Source organism: Leptinotarsa decemlineata, unplaced genomic scaffold (assembly GCF_025532065.1).
Source record: "Leptinotarsa decemlineata unplaced genomic scaffold, Ldec_3_MD MMD2_tig00026363_RagTag_RagTag, whole genome shotgun sequence".
Lineage (NCBI taxonomy): Eukaryota > Metazoa > Arthropoda > Insecta > Coleoptera > Chrysomelidae > Leptinotarsa > Leptinotarsa decemlineata.
The window spans coordinates 876,520-897,813 of NW_027412706.1; the positions used below are offsets into that span (position 1 = coordinate 876,520).

Consider the following 21,294-nt stretch of genomic DNA (forward strand, 5'->3'; position numbering starts at 1 on the left):
ATAACAGTGTAAAATCATGACTGAATTTCAAAGTCGTAATTTCCAAAAAAAATATGTGGCTTCTTTGCGTTTCCATACAAAAGTGTAGTTTAGTCCTAATTTTTGGCCCATTTCGAAACAATTTTTCGTTCCTCGATTTTCTCAATCTTGAACTGCTTTCAATAATTTTATATTTGCAATTTTTTGTATGTACATTACCTGATGTCACAGTCAGAAGTCAATCCTGAAAATATGCCAAAATTGAATATTGATACTGTTTTGAAAAAAAATCCAGAATTCAAACGTGATAGGTCAGAATTCCATAAATTCACTTCTTGTTGCGATTTTGTACATACTGCGATCTCTCAACCTTTTCAGATGCTTCCGCGCTAGTGAATATAAAAAAATTTGAATTATCAGGCTTAGCTTATCAAGTTGTCAAACATAAGTCATACGATTCTTGGGTAGATTAAAAAAAATTACGAGAACAATTTCTTGAAATACTAAGTATCACCCAGTTTGGGTGAACCAGTCAGAAATTTTGGCAACATAATTTACTAAATGATCTTAATGATGCCTGCATCGCCTATGAAGGAGACGGTGCAGCGACAACCATTGAAAGCTCGAACACCTGCTGATATAAAGAAGATGCCTCCCAGTGACCTGTCCACCTTCCTGAAAAGGACAGGATGGGCGACGACCTAGGAGGACAACTCCTCGGGAGGATGTACAATGGGTCACATGTGGCCTAAGTGCTGTGGGTCTACACTCACCCTCCCTACTCTATAGATACAGATACACCGATCAAGTTTCAGACTCACTTCATTCATCATCTGAAATTGAAAGTGGAGTATATGTTGGTAATTGTCTAACTGAACGTAATAATGGTTATTGTTATGTAACATTCTGAAACACGAATTAATCAATCAATCAATCAATCAAATATACTTTATTGTCTGAAGAACTACATCTTGTAGACAAAGTCATAAATAATATGTAAAATACAAAAATCTACATAAAAAACATACACAATTTAAACAAAATACTATAAACATAAGCTAAAAATGTGAAATACACTGAGATATTCAGCTGGAAATAACAAGACATAGAAATGAAAGTTAAAATTCAAGTGAATCGTCAAGATACTCCTGAACTGAATAATATGCCTTATCAACAAGTAGCATTTTAAATGCTTTTTTGAATTTGTTAAGCACTATAAATTCTTTAATTCGGGCTGGTAAGTGGTTAAACAGTTTGATCCCGTTGAATATAATTGAATCCCTAACAAGGGAGCTCGCAGGAATAGGCAGATCTATGTTACTATTGTGGCTACGAGTATTATATGAGGAAGGGATAGATGCACAAGAATAATTTTTTTTTTATCAAGCAAATTGATTCCAAGATAAACAGGGCAGCTACTGTTAAAATACCGGGAGCTATGAAGAGGCTTGCATGGATCCCTGTGAGCTGCTTTACACATATATCGGACAGCCTTTTTTTGGAGCACAAAAATCATTTGAAATAAATCTCTAGAACAGACTCCCCAGAAGGCAATTCCATATTTAATATGGGGATCTATTAGAGCGAAATAAGCTGTTCTTGAATGGGAGTAGCCTAGTTCTCTAGCAATCACTCTTAGTGCATAGCAACCTGAGGCAAGCTTCTTGCTTAAATTTATTGTATGATTTTTAAATTTCAGTTTATCATCAATGTTCAACCCTAGAAATTTATAATTATGTACCCTGTCTAAGATTTTGTCACCAAGGCATATCTCAGGTAAGTTGCAGTGGAAAGTAAGTATGCTAGTTTTATTGATATTAAATGATAACTTATTGCAGTTGCACCATTCTTTGATTTTGTTGATATCAGCTGAGACGGCATCTTGAAGGGTAGGAATGTCCTTGTGCCATAATAAAGTGGTGTCATCAGCAGAGTAATTGTGGCCGTTATATCTATAAAAGCTAAGTCATTTATGTAGATAAGAAACAAAATTGGGCCAAGGATCGATCCTTGTGGTACACCACATTTGATAGTTTGAGCAGAGGAACACTCGGTTGTTTTAACTACCTGTTTGCGACCTGATAAGTACGAATGAAACCAATGGAGAGTGTTGCCTCTGAAGCCATACTGTTGCAACTTATTAAGAAGGATCTCATGGTTGACACAGTCGAAAGCTTTCGATAGATCACAGAAAATAGCAGCGACTGCTTCTTTAGCGTTATATTCGGAGTATATCGTTTCTAACAGAGAGAACATAGCATCATTAGTACCCTTATTTGCTTGGAATCCAAATTGACGAGAAGTAAGGATGTTATTATCATTGCAAAAACATAAAATTCTGCTTTTCACTAGTTTTTCTATGAGTTTAGCAAGGGTAGGAATAAGTGCTATAGGCCGGAAGTTGGAAGGGTCATCATTGGGTCCACCCTTATACAAAGGGATTATCAGAGATGTCTTCAGAAACGATTGGAACTCGCCAGATTCAAAAGACTGATTTATTAGTTGTGATAAAATCACTAAGGATGAATAAGGTAGATTTTCAAAAATTTCAACAGAAATATCGTCTATACCTTTGCTATTCTTGTTTTTGATATTTTTGATAACTGCTATTATTTCCTCGGGATTTGTTTCATAGAGGGAGAAACTTTCTGATATGTCAATATTGGAAAGAAAATTTGAGGGATTAACAGTTGATGATATATTTTCGGTGAGTTTGTCCGCTATGGTGGAATAGAAGTTATTTAATAAATTGGGATCCAAGCCTACTTCGGATGAATGTTTATTGGACTCTCCTCTGAGATCGTTGATTATGGACCAGCTTTCCTTAGATTTATTTCCTGCTATATTTAGTCTATGCTTGTAGTAGGTCTGCTTAGCATGCTTCAAAGTAACTCTGTAAATTGACCTATATTTATTAAAGTAATTGATAAATGAAGTTTGGTTAGAATCTATAAATTTTCTTATATAATGTAATGATCTTGGGTTCTTGGCAGAGATTTTATACCTTTAATCAAAGGTATTATCAATTAAAAAAGGGTATATTTTCAGAAGCGATTCATTTTTGGAAGAGAGAGGTTTCGGCTTTCTACTTCTTCATCTTTATTAAAAAAAATGTGGGAATCTTCCATATAGAGTTAATTCTTTGAAAATAATTGCTTTCTTTCTTTGGAAGATTTCCACATTTTTTCGTATAAAGATAGAGAAGTAGGAAAGCCAAAACCTTTCTTTTCCAACGATATCCTCCATATTAGTTAACCTTGATGTAATCTCGATAGACTTAAACTTCTTACAGAATCTATTTGTACCTCTCACATGGATGAAGAAGAGAAGATTGGTATTCTTCAAATTTGTATTGACCAAGCCCATCCTCAGTTCAATCAGGTTGGAACTAGTTCCCTTACCCTTGCAGCCGACTCAAATTTTTATTACCGATAGCCATCTTGGTTTAAACAGGTTGGAGCCTGGCTCCCTTACCCTTTCAACTGATGTATGTCAAAGGAACAAATGGGCCATAACTGATGGTGGGATGGCGACATAAATGTCCTCAGATATCAGTGCCACCCTTCACGGTGTACCCCTACCAGGCTGGGGTGAGATGGATGAAAAGTATGTTCGTCCTTGAAGGGCGATTCTGAGTATGTGAAGGCGATGGCATCTTCCAGGACGCCATCTATAGGATCGACAGAAGACTCAATCCTCGAATATCATAGATGATTTCTGTCTGCGAATAAATCTTACATACCAGAATTGTCACGACACTTTTCCGAACGATGTATTTGCCAATCAAACAGGCATCATCAGATATTATTTCAACTGGGAGTATTGTTCTGGGGTATGAAAGAAGTATTTTCGTTAGATAAGTAAGGAACGTTTCTGCATCGTGTATAACTAGAAGTCAAATAATTCATCTCCCACTAGTCCTGAGCTGAAATTTAAAATAGAAAGGTATGATGATTGAAAACAAAAAAAAAACTGTTAATTCATTTTTTTTATAATCATCAAGAAGTTCGATTACATTAATAATTTATAATTATATAATGAATATATATATATATATATATATATATATATATATATATATATATATATATATATATATATATATATATATATATATATATATATATATAGATAGATAGTTCTTTGATTTCCTCATTACATTTGGAAAAGAATTATGTGCCCACTCTTTCAAAAGTCCACTCATTTTCATCTTCTTCAAAAATAATTCTGTCAGCAATAGCTTCATTGAAAGAATAATAGAAGTCAAAATAGTTCGGAGTGATTTTGTAGGCAGCTCTGAAAAAAAAAGTAAATTAATAATAAGTTATAAGACTTTCGTCGTTGCTTAAGAGAACATCTTCAAAAAACGCTTTCGTTGATCTTACACATGTTGCGGAAGATTGATTTTCATGCCGTTTTCGTTAACCTCTTTGAGAATTTCATCATATTTTGTTTTCAGCTCATCCCAGTTTACTTTCTGTCCTTGCTTACCAAGGTGTGCTCGAACCTGAGCCAATAGTGATTCATTTTCGAAATATTTTCTACAATCCTCTCTGGAAATCTCTTTAGCAGTACCTTCCACTCTCACCTGGAATCAAACAAGTGAAAATATTTTTCCAAAAAGAGATTTCATTAGAAAGAGCCGGTAAGATATTTTTTCCATAAGAAGTTGATTAGGGGACACCTGGATAATCACAATGAAAATTAAAATACAACCCTCACCAAAAAATGATGAAAACAGAAATAATTGAGTAAAACACGTCTCCATAAAGTGAACTAACCCATTTCTTTTCTTGATAATGGGGCTTAGTACTTCGGACTTCATACATTCAATAACATTAGGAGTTTTTAAAGAAAAAGAAGCACTACACTTTGAGGAAAATCTTTTTCAAATCTTTTTCATAGAGAAGGTCAAATTACATCTATAAAGCAAAAAGAAAAAACTGAAATATTACGAAACCTAACTTTAAATATTAAATTTTTATCTAGAAATTTAAACAAGTTTGGGTTTGCAAGAGTTTATTATCATGTGTAAACTGTTTTCCATTTCTGATTTATACGAAAACTGCTTTACATCTTTGATTAAAAAAAGAAACCAACCTATACATCGATAATTATTGATGAATAACCTGCCAAAGCACCAGCAAAAGTATTACTGGAGTTTTATCCCAACACCAAACCGTTATTTTCAACACCTCGACACGTGTTCTAACCACCAAGTGGTTATCTTCAAGAGGAGGATGAACACTGGGTGATGAGTTTAATCTTCCTTTTTAAGATGGCCACTTGATGATCGAAACGCGTGTCGAGGTCTTAAAAATAACGGTTTGGTGTAGGGATAAAACTCCAGAAATATTCATTACTACAACAAAGGTAAATGCAAAAGTAGCAAATACATAACTAATAGGTAGACAACCAATAGTACTCAATTGGTTGCTGCTGTGGTTCAGCAGACTTTTCAAACTCACTTGACGATTTATGAAGTTTTCATCTTTTTTATAAAGCCATAGAAAACACGCAGCGACATTGGGATTTTCAGCCTGAAATTATAAAATAGTCATAACCACATGAGAAGTTCTTGGAAATGGTACCTACTTACAATTTGATGACTTTTTTTATTATCCTTGTTTGAGATAAATATCAAATTGTTATTCTTGAAATCTCTCAAAACTACCGTTCTGTTTGAAACTCTGCCAGAGCTGTAAATTATGAAATTATTAAATATAATAAATTTATAACAAAATTCAAAATATAATATTTGTTACTATAGCTGATTCCTTATAAAGTAACATATAATCCGGTATGGTCTAGTGGCTAGGATACCTGGCTTTCACCCAGGAGGCTCGGGTTCGATTCCCGGTACCGGAAATTTTTTGTTTTTACTTACAGACTGGAAGTTGCTAGACTGAAAAGACTATTTTTAAATCCTCCACATGATTTAGCTTCTCCTAGCCAATCTTCAAATAGTTCAAATGGAGCACAACCTGCAGTGACGTCAATGTAAGCTAATGTTGAACAGTCCATATTTGGCAAAATTATGCGCCTGTATAACAAAAACGGTTTGAGGTTTCTTATTAAATAGAAGCACATCACACATTACTACCAGAAATAGTTTTGTCAATCACCACATAATGTAGACCAATTCTGAATTTTAATATTGAAAATAATTTATTAGGTAAGCGCTTGTTGATAAGAGAAATTGGAATGGTTTTGCACTCGTTTGCAATTTGTTTTTACCTTCTCATTTCCAAACATCAACAAGTAATAGAATGAAATGGAGTGATTAGAAGAACTTGTGTGAGAGTGAAATAAAAGATCACTTCGATTACGCATTCGACATTCCAAGATTTGCCACAAGAGGCAGAAAAACACCTTTCTGAACATAGGCGGACTCGAATAAATGTAAGGGGGATTTTAATAGTTTTTTTAAAGATCGTGGTTTCAAATTTGAAAAGCTTATTTCACAAAGTTCTGCTTCATCTTTTTGAAAATTTGATGACCTTTATATTGAAACTAGAAAACATAACATTTTTTCTATTGTTTTTTTTGTCATACACATATCAAATTGTATATTCTTTTTTTTGATTTACTAAATATATTTTTCTATCATTGTATTTCTGCCAAATTGTAAACCAATAAATTTTTCTGTCTTCATGAGAGATTGGAAATGAGTTTTATAGATTTGATTGTGAGGCTGAATGATGTGTGCTTTATTACAATTTTATTGCATTCAGAAGGGTCAAAGTGAAAGGAAAAGTTGACGGATGTAGCCGTTATACTACGTGGTAGGAGATCATATTTCCTTTTATATACTAAACTTATTATCACTGAATTAGAGAAATGAAAAATTACTGACATGAACCCTTTCTGCCCTAAACTATTAGACCTAATAAAAACACATAAGATCTGTAGTTTCGTATTATATAAACAGTCCCATGTCACAGCATTACATTAAAAATTATCTCACTTCAATAGAAAAAATAAGTAACCAAACCACGCCACATAATTTATTTTTAGTTTAATTTGATGTAAAGAGTATGTTCTGCAACATACCGTACAACGAATGTAAGTCTCTCATTTTAAATATGTATATTAGATCAAGCTATAGTAGACCATATCACTTCTTTTGATATTTCGACAGCTTTCGATGTATGTCCAAATCAGATTCACTTACAGATCAATAATACTTTTAACAGACATATTTATGGACAGCTTCCTTGGAATGCAACCAAAAGTTCCCGAATCTAAACGATACGGAAATTTTGCACTATGCAAGCAAAGATTGGAAACTCAATTATTTTGAATCCTTAAAAATTCATGAGCATGAGCATTGCGGATGTAACCTACCAAACTTTGTCCATCGAACAAACAAAGTAACCCAAACAATGATAGATGCGTGATCAAAGCATGATCATCACGCACATTTGTGTGGTGATCATGCCTCCGTATGCTGGATTATAGGATTTAACTGCAATCGGCTGGCTACACTCCACCTAAAAAATGTCCTATACCCAACCGCATATTATAAAAAAAATCGGTCGTTTTGGAGCACTCTGTTGATTAGATGGTCAGAGTATAAATGACCAAATCGACCTGGTCTACTCCCCATATTTCAGATTAGCGTAATCACATTGTCACAGGTAAACAAAATTCATGTACTCAGTTAAGTTAAGGCCTAAAATGGAGTATTGACATGATAAGGGTTAACATTGTCAATTATTCCAGTCTATTCTATTCGTTTGAAAATGTCATAGGACGAAACTACAGTAACGTTAGTTACAAGTGGTATAAAAATACAGAAACAAAAAAAAATATTTTATCTCCTTATTACTATTTAAACGCACTCACTTTGGACCTAACCTACTGCATTCGTGGTTCAGCTTAGTACCACTGTTGATGCATTGGAAGCATCAGTTGTCTCTAACCAAAGATTAGGAATGAAGAAACTGATTTTTTTTTGAAATTATACTTAGAAATTACTCGATAGTAATCTGATTTCTCGACATTCTCGTAATCTGTTTTTTCGACTTGGAAAAGTTGGGAAGTTTCGGGCTGTGAAGATAGAAAAAATAATAGTACAAAACAATAAGCACAATATTATTCAAGTGTTGTTTCCTTTCATTTGTATTGAATATTCCTATACAACCAAAATTTATTTTTGTTTGTGCATATCCTAACGGGCATATAAGCATTCAGCCAATCTTTGGATAGCTAAGTAAGAAAATTAATATATTATAGTAGTAACTAATCCCTTGGCTTCCATTATTTCGAAAGTTGGGAAATTTCGCTGGTGGGGTTGGGAAAATTTGGATTCCCCCCCCGGTTTTTCTTTTCGCTACGGCCCTGAACCTGACCTCCGCATTCTAAAAGGAACGAGTATCCCATAAAGTATAATTCAGCCCTTTTGATTGTATAGGTTACCAATATGATAAATCTAATAAAGTTTAGGGATTTTTCAAACACCAATTAATTGAAGATTGAATAAAAAATATAAGTACTCACCACAAACTACTTCTTTTCTAAGACAAGAAAACTTAACTAGGCAAAATTACTCACGATGTTCTAAATTATAAGTGATGCTCGGACACAGCTGTTTGAGATTGTCAAAACACGTACTGTCACCAGTATTACATTTTGCTTGGTGTTTCACTATTCGCCACTTGAACCTTTTAGAATAATTGTTTAATCGAATTCCATTAATCTATTAACAAACCCATGGACGAAAAAAGTTCATTTAATAATTAATTCGTTATCATAATAATTTTCTTGATTACCTGCAAATATCACATCATTTGCTCCATCAGTATTTGCCTGGTAATATGCAAAAGTATCGTAAAAGAGGCCATAGAAATGAAGAATAAAGGACCTATAATTTTTAAAACTGATTTTTCTGTTGTTTGGGATCCAATATTCGAATTTCTGTTATTCAAATGTCAGATATTTTCTGGTGTAGGTACTCCGCGAGTATGATATATTTATCACCACAACACTGATTTACATTGACATTTATAGAATATGACAATTGTCAAAAACTCTGGTTTGATCCAGGTAACACAGGAACAAGAAGAAGCAATGGTGACGTATTCAAGATGTATTCCTTGGAAGTGGGGATTGAATAAAAGATTGATTTGCGTCATTTGAAATGAAAACTGGCCGACAGCCGCAAACTATAACAGCTGATCTGATTTTTATTGATAACACCTTTTCCTCACCAGAACAAGAATTATGTCTCTCGACGCACGTTTCGGTAACCAAATTAACATCATCAGAAGATGATTAAGACGACTGTAGGCGTGTTCATAATCGCCTGAGGAAGCTATGGACACGCCTGAGAAAGCTATTGTATAATGAAGCACGTAATATGGGTTTGTAAACTCTCCTGTGAAAATTTCATTAAAAAGTGTTACTTGAATAGCGAAGAATCGTTTACCCAACACGACTTGATGAACTACTATAGAATTACCGAATATTGTCTGAAATTGTTGAGACTGACATTAACCGCTGAATGCTTTCGAAAGACTCCTGTTGATGCTAATTTGGTTTTAGAAACGGATATAAAGAAGCTTGTTACAGTTCTGATGTTTGTAGAAGTTGGTTAAATGTTCTTCATTCAGAAAAAATATTTCAGGAGTGCCTTTCTCTCTACACTTAAATTTTTCCTTTAAAATGTACGAATGAAACAACAAAGCCATCCTAATGAGTGGGGCGAACAATCGCCTCTGGAGAATGGTGTCGCGAAGACATTTTTCATCAAACCAGACATTCACCAGCTGTTGATGAGAATCGAAAAGTCGTACTGCGGACCGTTCTGGGAGACCGCGTAGTACCACGCGAGCTAACGGCTGTGAAGATCGAGTTCTTCAGTTTGGTACCGGTGGTACCTTGTGTGCGATTTGTTTATTTTTTGAACGAGTTTAAAAATAGACTGGACACGCTTGGTGTCGTTGTGAGATATTTTGGAAAGTTGTTTAAAGAATTTGAGGAACTGACATTTAGAGGTAACGTAGGAAAATGTTTTTATTATCCTGACAGCAAATCGATGTACTCAGAGAAATAGGTACTATTGACAATTGTGCATATTGTTGATTTGATCAAATCATCAACTGTATTGTTTTCCACTTTCCATGTAAAGTCGTACAGAAAACAATATTTTCAATAATTTACGAATTTTTTATTTTTATTATAAAGAAGTCCACAGATTGGCACATGCCTGGAAAAAAATTTTATTTTACTAAAACTAGCATTTAAAAATATTATCAGGAATTATGAAATGATTTTTTCTTAGACTTTTTAAACGAAAGATTATACATCTAAAAGTTCATATTATATTAATGGTTCGTTACAAAACAGTTACTATAGCAGTTTTGAAAAAAAAACATTTTTGACTCAAAATAAATTTTGGAAACTTATTAAAATTTCAGCCGACCCAGTTTGATTTTATTCAATTTTTGAAATATTCAAAATGATTTTAATTAGGAATCTCTCTTGAATATCAGTATCTAAAAACCGAGAAAAATATAATAAAAATTCTGTGCTAAGTTAATATTTTGAAGGGTATTTTATTTGTGCGAGTCGAAAATAATTCAAAAATGTGTAAATACATTTTTTACTGCTTGAGGAAGAATGATTTTTCCATTTCCGAAAATGTGCGAAAAGTACTTCAGCTTCATATATTTATTGCATTTTTACTCACATCTTCTCATTACAACCATTCCAATAATCTTGTTCCCGTTACTACACATGAATTCAAAAGTTTTGCATCACACTGAATTTGCAAAAAAATTGGCTTCAAAAATGTAATACAATCCAATTAGCTGATTTTCTTCAAACAATAAATCAACTAGAAATATTAAATTTTTTTCATAATCCATTATGAAACATGTTTTAAAAACATTTAATTGAAATACATAAAGAATTTACAAATTGGGCCCAGAGGCCCAGGAATTTCTTCGATATCTTTCAGAAGGTTTACATGAGGACTTGGAAAAGCACAAGAGTCCTGACTGAGATATTTGAATGTGAACATCTCTAAGATTGTGGATAATTTCGTTGGTCAATTATAATTCACTATGGAGTGTACACATTGTGGACACTCATCAGTAATCTTCGATCCTTTCTGGGATTTGTCTCTCCCCATACCACAAAGAACTGGCCAATTGAGTATCACATTGCTTGGATTTCTTCACAAGAGAGGAAACTCCGGATTGAAATGAAAAATCGTGTTCGAGGTGCAAGGAAAGAAGAAAATGTACAAAGTCCCTATCAATCTATAAGTTTCCCCGTATTTTGGTAATTCATTTAAAAATATTGTGTCCAACGGAAAGGTTCAGAGGCATATTGAATGTTTCCATTGACTTTTCTTCAGATGGAATATATATGAGCAATTATGTAGCAGACAATGTGGCTCCTTGTCGTTATAATCTATATGTACTTTCTAATCACAGTGGGACTACTTACAACGGGCATTACACATCATATTGCAGAAACTCGTGTAGTGGCACGTGGCATGAATACAACGATTCACACGTGTTCCCAATTTCACCAAAATCGCTTGTGAGTGATGAGGCATATATCCTTTTATATGTACAGGAGGGAGCGAAGCAGCACCTTGAAGCTAATTTTATTTTATTTAAACTTAATTATGTGAATTGATTTGTATTTCATGATTGTTCTTTTTCAATGTAGAATGTTTAAACATTTTTAGAAAAAAGACAGTGATACTTTAATGAAGATTATTCACAAGATTGGCAATATGTTGTTGAGGGATATTGCGCCTTTCTTCCTGAACGGCGAGAACACGCTCATGTACACTCCTGGGTGGATTTTTGCAAGCTACCACTGCCCCTCCAGGTATGTTTGGCAAATACTGCTTGCCGGTCCAATTGATCCCTTCAGGTTCGAGAAACTCATTTACAGCTCTGGTACGATGAGGTCAGGCGTGATTGTCCATAAAAACGAAAGGCTTTCCAACAGCTGCTCGCCACAATCTCACGTGAGCATGTAGAATGTACCTAAGGTATTCTCACCAGTCATTGGTTCCTCAACATAGATTCATTCTGTACTATCATTCGCCATAAAACCAGCCCAAACCATAAAACTTCCTCCAGCGTAAGGCAGCACGGGACGGGCGTGGGCGAGCCGCCCTTGTCGAATCCCTCCACACATATTAGGTGACTATCCTATACCAAACAAATTCTTGTCTCGTCCGAAAAACACCAGGGTTCTCTTTTCGGTCGATGGTATCTCAAACCTGTCACAATTATTCGCTTTCGTTATGTAGAGATCGATACGTGAATTCCCATGGTATGTCTGATATATCATTGTAGTGCTGGTATTGCTATGGTCGGGTTTCTTTGCATAATAAGCGGTTGTGCTTCTGATTAGTATCACACCTTCTACTGCTCCCAGGTCTATTATCAAGAAAAACATATCGGTTCTATATGCGAGACACATAACTTTGCCAAACACCAACAGTATCAGCAACCAGTCTTCAATGAGTGCCACTATGCTTGCCTCACTTATGACTTGAGTCATGTTTCATTCAAAATCGTACAATTCGTCTGTCTTGACTATTAAAATAATCTCAACACAAATTCGTGATCTTCCCCCTTCTCAAAAAATGAAAATTAGTTTTTTGCAATAATTTTGGAATCGTTTACAATTATGGACACCGACAAACACTCCTACAAAAAATTACTGTTGTTGAAATATTCCCTAACAGGTTGATGCAAAACCTTTGAATCTACGTGTAGTTTGTACAAGTCCTCCTCCTCTGATCCAGTGGAGGACTGAAATCTCATCTAACCAGTAATTGTATCCCTTCATCTTGAATTTTTAGAGGTTCTGAATGAGTTCTGATGAGTAGCCTCTCTTTTTTGGTCGATCTTGTTATATGCGTGTTTCCTCACTAGAATAATTATAGAATTATAGTCAGATTTTAAATAGATTTTAAAGTGTACTAACTTATCTATTACAACATTGCTTAACTTTAATGAAAATGCCTCCCTAAAAATTCCTTTCGCTTGTGGACAGTTGAGTTGAAGAAATATTTGGATTCAGTTGATCCGGAATCACTTAAGAGGCTTTTTTTTTGAAGTGAATATTTTTTCAATAATTTTCGATACCATGTTCCTTAAATATTATTGAAAATCTGAGCTTCGAACCCCGAAGTGAAAAATATGGTATTCGAGTCGTCCAATAGTCGCATCCCCTGTGGCAGTTGACATTTGTTTCGGTGTATTATGTGGATGTAGAGCATTCTTCCTGCATCGCATGATGGATTTCAAGGCAATTTTTTATTAACTTACATGCATTTTCAAATAATACAAGTATCGCAAAATAGCAGAAAATAGTTCATGATTCAATGTGTTGATGATACAAGCCAAAGTTGGATAAACTGCTTGCTTAGAGGAAAGGAGGATATTCAGAAGGAGACTTATATCAACTGTTATAATATAATGAACAAAATGAAGTTTTTGGCTTTCTACAACTCCATCTTTTTTTTTGTATCAAGATGGAGTAGTAGAAAGCCGAAAACTTTCATTCCCAAAAATCAATCACTCTTGAAAATATAACCCCTTCAATTCAAATAAGATTCCTCTTGGCTGGGATTAAATCAAATAGGTGAATGAATGCCATTACGATGACATAAGCAGATCAAGCTTATTCCGTGACATTCAAAATCGTAATTCATGAATGAAGTGTGTGTATTTTCTATAATGTTATTCAATTTGGTACTGAAGAGCCTTAGGGCAAGTGTCTTAAGGCGAAACATCGGTGTATACCAGTGAGGATGACAGTGTTCTATGTAAGTGCAATTTGTTACCATTCATTTAAAGTAGAACTCATGTGAATGATATCTGATTTTAATTCCACAACGAATGTTTGAAATACAAACTGAGTAGAGAAAAGTATCTTCTGTATAATTCAGTGTTCATATAGAAGTATTTGTTTCGAAAGAATTTTTTCTTTCGCATAATTCAATGTTTATATGAAAGTAGCTGTTTCAGGAGGACTTTCTTTCAGTTTGTGCCTGAAAGTTACTTATTTGCATGATCAAACATCCATGTTTAGAGTTACTTACAAAGTTATAAATTGATTACTTCCTTCCTTTCTTTGGAAAATTCCCTCATCCTTTTTTTGTATCAAGGTGGAGCAGTAGAAAGACAAAAACTTTATTTCCCAAAAATTAATCACTCCTAAAAATATAACCCCTTCAATTCAAATACAAATTGCTTTTGCCTATCATGAAAATGCTTACTAATTTCTGAATGTCAAAGTAACCTTCAAATTAAAAAAAAAAACATCTTAAATGAACTATTATATATTTTTTTATCAAAATGGAGTAGTAGATAGCCAAAAACTTTCTTTCCCAAAAATTAATCACTCCTAAAGATATAACTCCTTCAATTCAAATAATGAACGAATTACTACTTTTTCTGGACTATAATGGATAGCAATACAGGCAAATAATAATAATATAGTTAGGAGACTCATGCACGAATCCATAAACATCATAATGAGAGACTGAAGAATACCTTAATATAAGCCCATTCAAAGTGATCACTAAAAGCTGAAAAAATAAAATTTCTGGTGGCAGGTTGAATATCTAGAGGTGTGGAACTGACCTGGTACTAACAATCAGACAAGATGGAAGTAGGCTGATGGTGACAGAAATACCTAGGAAAGGCCAAGGGGGTTGAACCCAGATATGATAACATATGCATTTCTGATTGGTTTGGAGGTAAAAGATAAACCAAGCGACCGCTAATAATAAACCTGAAAATCTGGCAGAAATTGAACGTCATACTATGTGGAGGAATGAAACATGATTACAAACCAAATATCACCAAAATACACTTTCGACACAAACATCACGATTAAAGTCAAAAACCGTGAAGAATAAATAATATAGTCATCCCGAACATATGTAATTTGTTATGTGCGTTAAAATGTATTTTTCCACTAACCAGCTGTCGCCCCTTTACGACCCTTTCGACTCTCAGAAGTCGAAACTAGTGTGAGCTAAGGATTGAATACGTCTTTGTTTCAGAGGTGCTAATCCTATGCTTGGCAGAAACATTTGTTGAAACATAGTAAGGAGTAAGATAACTGTGCAGAAATTCATATCCGACTTACGGGATGGAGTCTATACAATCTTGCAATGCGCAAGGAATATTAATTTTAGTTCTGGCAGAAACAGATTAAAATTTCAATAGACAGGCTGAATTCGGGGTCTTCATGAACCCAAGAGTGTCATCGGGACTGATCTGAAAATGCATTTAGGAGGCAATAAAATAACCCTTCCGAGTGAGTGGTCACCCGTCCTACTAAATGACGATTTATTCTAAGGTGTATGTATCCGTGTCGAAATGATGTGAGACTCTGAGCCCACTTAGAGTCGCTGGACGCCCTCTCGTCGTAGAAAGCCTTTTCAGGGTAATAAAAGACTCTGCCGTTACATATCTTGTTTCCCTTGCTATTCGTGGGTCTTTTTATGGATTTTGAAGTAATCAAAGAATTTTATTCTGAGTTCACAGAGGAGATGGAGGTCGACTAAACGACACCAACTGTCCTTCCTGTAATATCGGATCGAGAGTTAGAATCTCTCTGTTCTCCAACTTTTAATCCTGTTAACAAATGTATCGAGCTAGGTGGTGCAGCGAGAAAGATACTTATTGCGTTCCCAAAAGCAGAATATCTTATAATGATGCCTCGAATAAAATTTTCGAGTAGTAGAAAATCTGCATCAGGAGTGGAAACAACTCCTCCTGAGCAGTTCAGAAAGCGTTAGGTACAGCTGTCTTATAAACACCCTAATATGGAAAGGTTAATGCGGTCAATAAAGAAAAACTCATGCACCTTGAAAATCCGACAATATCGATCAGTCAACTGGAACCTCTTCAGTATCTCTGAATGGTGGTACTGGCTGAGATGGATGTACTTCAAATAGAATCTATTAAAGGTCACATTTATGTTGCTTACCTACCTGACGAAGCTTGTCACAGTCTTACAGCTCTTCACTAGCTTGAGGAAAATTAACCATGATCTGTCATCCTCGGAGTGGATTATGCTTTACCAGGACCGGATCAGGTCTTCAGCATTTGGCAGAGTCCCACTCTTGCCAGTTGACCTGAAAGATCACGCGCCAAATTAATCAATCAGCTTTGTTTAGAATCTGGATTTATTTGGTCGTGTTTGAATAGATGTAAACCTTCACGGGTTGCAGTTGTGGATTGAGTAGAACCAATCATTTTGGACCTACCAGTAAGGACCATCAATTCAGTTTGTGGGCTTTGAACGAGCTGTGGAGTACCAACATCTTTGGTGCAGAAACAGATCATGATTTGAGTCAAAAATACTAAGAAAAATGCTCCAATGTTTTCGAAACATCACACAATATAAAATGTTGGCAAATAACAGTATGAAATTGAATGATGTATTGTGGTTTACAATTATTGATGAGGAAATCTCTTCAAAACCAAGTAAATAACAGGTTCCAATCTGTACATAATTGCCAAAAATCAAAATTACAATCACGACACCAGTTTTGCTGATTATGTAAAAGTCGTGCACGTAATACCTATCAAGTTTTTTTCGTCACGACTTGATTAATTTCTGATATTTTTGAATCAGTCATAGTCAATTTGGTAAAACAACTCTTAAAATGGGAAAGAATTGAGCAACATCAGAAGATAGAAAACGCATCTTTTTGTATTCAGTTCGAAGCTACTCTAGACTATTATTACCGGGCCTAAAATGGAAATAATTCACTGAGCCGTGAATTCAGAAATGCACTCAAATGAAAAAGTATAGGGTAGATGTAATTATCGCCATGGTTCACATTTCAGTTGCAGCATTACAAAAATTTGAAGTGAATAATGGATAGGAGGATTTTAAAGCAATGGTAACTATCCACATGCACCCAATTAGAATCTCCTGCTTTGTTTACAAGTATTTTTTCATAATCAATCTTCTCCCCTTACGAAGACGCCAAGTATGGAATAGACAGAGAACTCAATCGGCGAACATCAAAGATGAACAAGGATCCCTAAGGCGGTTAGTTGCGAAGACTAGCTTCTAAATCGACCGACGATAAATTTCGTACTCTGCAAGGCAACTAGGGATCTGATTTGCAACAATCTCCAAAGGGTTTTTCAAAAACTCATTTAATGTTTTAGGGAAAAGCATATTGTCTCAAACGGTTGTTATTTGAAAATATATGAGACATTCATTTTTAAAGAGCCTAGGACCCTTAACTTTTTTTGAGATGTTACCATTTCAAAATTTCAAAAATGAATGAAAATCCAGATCAATAAAAAATCTGACAGAGTGACAGCAAATATTATAAAATAACTGCTATAATTTAAAGTCAATTCTGAAATTTTTGTATGACTTGTATATTGTTCAATTAATCTTAGATTGAAATTCTCAGAATATCTAAGTAAATATAAAACCACCTTGTAGGTGTTCGGTTCAAACTTTGGTAATATTTTATATGGAGGCCACTATCTTTTGAAACGTTTATATAATAACATTACTAATAACATCATAGAGGTCAATTGAAATTAAATATTCGTATTTTATCGTTTGAATGTTTGGTAGTAGTCAAATTATAAAAAGCGGAAGATCATCAAGGAGTGGTAGAAACATGAAAGTAGACAAATGGAATCTTCAAACTGCGTAATTCACCTGGTATCTCTTCAAAAAGTTTTTTTCAGTTACATTTCTGGTACAAAATAGTAAACGTTATAACAAACCAAATCTTTTTTTCAAATATTCACTACATTGTTTGATTCACTTGTCTCATAAAAATATCATCAACGTGATTCATTAAAAAAAATTATAATTTTTATGAAGTGAGTTTCACGAGAGAGTGCAAGAGATATAATCTATGCTCATCAGAGAACTGATCAAAAGAGATGCAATTGATAATGTCTGTTTTTTCGTCACTAATCACAGGAACAATACACGTTTTTTTCATGATTTTTTTTTTGTGCAACTACAATGTATCATGCACAATGCACGTTTGAAAGAACACTATTTGTGGAAAAACGTGTTATGATACACTGAATACTGTCCAAAACGAAAGCGGAACTACAAGAATCGTTTCTTTTTATAGACAGGGAAATAAGTACATGACATTTGTTTGAAGGTGGTTGACAATGTTTCGTGGTGTATTTCATCAGTTCGGACTTCATTGTCGAATATAATATAAATTGATTTGATAACCCTTAAAAAATCAAAAACGATTAACCGAAAATAACAATTTTATTAAACAAAAAACTGAAATTACAAAGAAATAACATACAAGAACAACCAAACAAATAAAAATTGAAATATTAATAAAAGCTGAAAAAATTGAAAAATTAAAAATATTATTAACAAAAAATGAAAAAATAATAAAAATTAAACGATTTCAAACCAAGTTATGTCACAACGTTTTGATTGTTTTCAATGTTTTCAGCTTTTATTAATATTTCAATTTTTATTTGTTTGGTTGTTGTTGTATGTTATTTCTTTGTAATTTCAGTTTTTTGTTTAATAAAATTGTTATTTTCGGTTAATCTTTTTGATTTTTTCAGGGTTATCAAATCAATTTATATTATATTAGACAGTACATGACACTTATGTCTGCAGACCATAATTGTCTTGTGTGATCATTTAGATTCACCTTATTCCAAGATCACAGGATTTCATCCCTCGAATATTGTCGAAAAAAATTACCAATTGAAAGGTATCACCTGTAGTAGAATCTATACTGATATAAATGCGAATATCACTTACCACTCATTCATCTCTGTTTCTCCGTACTGGTAAGTCCTAGGAAGCTAAAACTTTATATAGGTGGATCCTAGGTCTTAGATGCTCACTAAGAAATGATTGTCAAATATTCCAATTTAGGGCGCCCCTGTGGGGGTAAAAGGGACGCGTTTAGATATAAAAAACCTTTTCATTACCGTTTCTCCGTACCACAATATATTCGGAGGCTGAAATTTTTTATGTAACTTCATTTTATGTTGTAGATGTGCAATAAAGATTTTTGAATATTCCATTTGGGGCACCCCTGGGGATGGAAGGGGCGCGTTCACATAAGAAAATTATTTTTTTATCACTGTTTCTTCGTACCGCCATATTTTTGAAGGCTGAAATTTTGTATGTAGGTTCGTTTTATGTTGTAGATGTGCAATAAGAAAATATTTTTAAATATTCCAACTGGAGCCCAAGCCGCGGGGGGAAAAAAGGGCGTTCATAAAACAAAGTTACCTTTTTATCAGTACCACACCGTCAGCGGCTATGGAGATCCTAGATCTAAATCTACCTCCTGTTTCTGGAGAGAGAGACTAGATGGACTGCATATAGATTTGTGCACATTGCCAAGTGCAGAGTGCAACATACTGTTGGTTCACACTGGGAAATCACAGCATTCTGAAATGACCTCTGACTTTATGCCTCCAACTGTCAACTACGAACTGCCTTATAAAGTACTGTTTCGGAGTAGAGAGGACTGGATCCTCCGGGAAAACGAAATATTAAGAGCAGATAGGTGTTGGTTCACAGATGGATCAAAAACAACTTCCGGTTCTGGTGCAGGTGTGTTATGTCGCAGACCCAGGACAAAGATATCAACCTGCCTAGGAACCTATGCGACTGTATTTCAAGCGAAAATTTACGCTATTGAATTGTATGCGGAGATATTGGAAGAATTCAATCTCATACACAAGTCAATAAAAATATTCTCGGACAGTCAAGTGACGTTGGAAGCTCTTGGCTCCTACCGAGAAACGTCTAAATTGATAGCAAATTGTCAAAAACGACTCTCCTCGATAGGAAGACTTAACAGATTGTCTCTGGTCTGGATTCCTGGCTATACTGGCCTGAAAGGCAATGAGGCTGCTGACTCCCTTACAAAGGAGGGTGCTGCAAGCAGCTTTATCGGACCAGAACCTGTCTTTAGGCTTTGCCAAACAGAGATTGAACACCTGGATGGCAAGAAGATTTATGGACTTCTAGCAGAATCTTCCAGGATTAGCGCTCTCCATGGCGTTTATTCACCCTATAGAGGTTGATCAAAAAGTTGTTGGACTACAGTAAAAATGAACTACGATATGTAACAAGTTTTCTTACAGGTTACTGTCATTTGAATCATCATATGCAGAGACTCGGACTGTCGGAAGACAGTGTATGTCGCCTCGGCAGAGCCATACTCTTACCATCTGACCTGAAAGACGACTCACCAAACAAACTAATCGGTTTCATTAAGAAGCTGGGTTTATTTAGTTGAGTGAGAATAGGTGCAAGCCACAATAAACCCATGTGGGTTGCGGTGGAAGGTCGAATAGACCCATTCACTTTGGACCTAACCTAACCTAACTTACCTTTCACTGTTTCTCCATACCGGTACATTTTCGGAGGCTGAAATTTTGTATGTAGGCTCGTTCTGTATTGTAGATGTGCAATAAGAAAGACTTTTCAAATGTTCCAACTGGGACGCCAGCCGCAGTTGGAACATTTGAATTTATATTTTATATATATTATGTTTCCGTGGGCGGGTCGCGAGTTTTTACTAAAACAAACCAAATATAACCTGGTACCTCACCTAGCCTAGATTGAATATACCATTTATTGCAAGAAATATTGAAAAACCTAACCGATAGTGAGTGCAGTGAATACAAAAACACTCAGAAATATATGAAGAAGGCATTTAGTCGGGAAATGCAATAAGTTGATATAATGTTATCAAAACTCTTAGTTTTTGCATGATGGAGCTGCTAGGGTTGAAACCCTGCAAAAAATAGCCACCGAAACGGATCTCCGAGTGACTCGAGGGTATCCTCTTATGTAGGTTATTTGAAAAGCATTTTTCTGACTGTCGTCACCGTCGTCCTACCATCAGTACACAACTGCAACTTCAAGCAAATAGTCATCATATTCTGGCACCGAAAGCAAAATCAGTGCTAAAACAAGTCCCGATAATTTTCTACACCCATGATACGACTTCTCTTCCCGATTTACACATAACTATGGAATTTTTCCCTTCATCAAGTGACCTCTCTTGTTAACTAGAGGAAACGCTAGAACTTCAAAACTTTGATGTAGTATCTAATAACCTCCTCAGCATCGTTTTGGATAATATCACACGATGACTGAAATGAGCACTCATTTCATTCATTTAGAGTTTATGTCACGGATGAGACAAATCTACCCGTGTTACTGAAGACATTCATACGCTTATTGTAGAGCATACACAAAAGTTCCTTTCAGATACAAAATGGAAGAAAAGATCCATTCGAAACAATTACTCACATATGAACA

At 34.8% G+C, this 21,294-nt stretch overlaps 2 protein-coding genes and 1 non-coding gene across 5 annotated transcripts in view; 2 read left to right on the plus strand and 1 right to left on the minus strand.

Moving 5' to 3' along the window:
- Positions 1-3,949: 3,949 nt before the first annotated feature.
- Positions 3,950-8,680, minus strand: LOC111516162 (pyridoxine/pyridoxamine 5'-phosphate oxidase). 3 transcript variants are annotated; one of them, XM_074185162.1, is made up of 6 exons: positions 8,536-8,680; positions 5,867-6,022; positions 5,579-5,678; positions 5,448-5,519; positions 4,365-4,567; positions 3,950-4,275 (listed from the first exon to the last, which is right to left on the minus strand). In XM_074185162.1, exons 2-6 carry the CDS (start codon positions 6,001-6,003, stop codon positions 4,152-4,154), a joined length of 636 nt encoding a protein of 211 aa, XP_074041263.1. In that variant the 5' UTR covers positions 6,004-6,022; positions 8,536-8,680; the 3' UTR covers positions 3,950-4,151. The 3 variants fall into 3 exon arrangements, with proteins under 3 accessions (XP_074041263.1, XP_074041262.1, XP_074041261.1); XM_074185161.1 differs by lacking the exon at positions 8,536-8,680 and adding an exon at positions 6,083-6,241; XM_074185160.1 differs by lacking the exon at positions 8,536-8,680 and having other exon boundaries at positions 5,867-6,207.
- Positions 5,776-5,847, plus strand: TRNAE-UUC (transfer RNA glutamic acid (anticodon UUC)). The gene has a single exon. It is a non-coding gene; the product is annotated as a tRNA-Glu (tRNA).
- Positions 8,681-9,728: 1,048 nt separating the features above from the next.
- The window catches only part of LOC111507749 (atrial natriuretic peptide-converting enzyme), a 140,997-nt gene continuing 129,431 nt past the window's right edge, over positions 9,729-21,294 (plus strand). The window contains exon 1 of the mRNA XM_074185155.1: positions 9,729-9,977. The gene's annotated coding sequence lies outside the window, so the exon portion shown is untranslated. The remainder of the gene's footprint in view (positions 9,978-21,294) is intronic.

Excerpts from the sequence above, each read along its gene's own strand:
- LOC111516162 (XM_074185160.1), bottom strand. The coding sequence starts at position 6,069 with ATGTGCTTCTATTTAATAAGAAACCTCAAACCGTTTTTGTTATACAGG. Across the intron at positions 5,679-5,866 it reads AGTCTAGCAACTTCCAGTCT|CTCTGGCAGAGTTTCAAACA; the intron begins GTAAGTAAAAAC and ends CATAATTTACAG. Across the intron at positions 4,568-5,447 it reads AAAACTTCATAAATCGTCAA|GTGAGAGTGGAAGGTACTGC; the intron begins GTGAGTTTGAAA and ends GTTTGATTCCAG.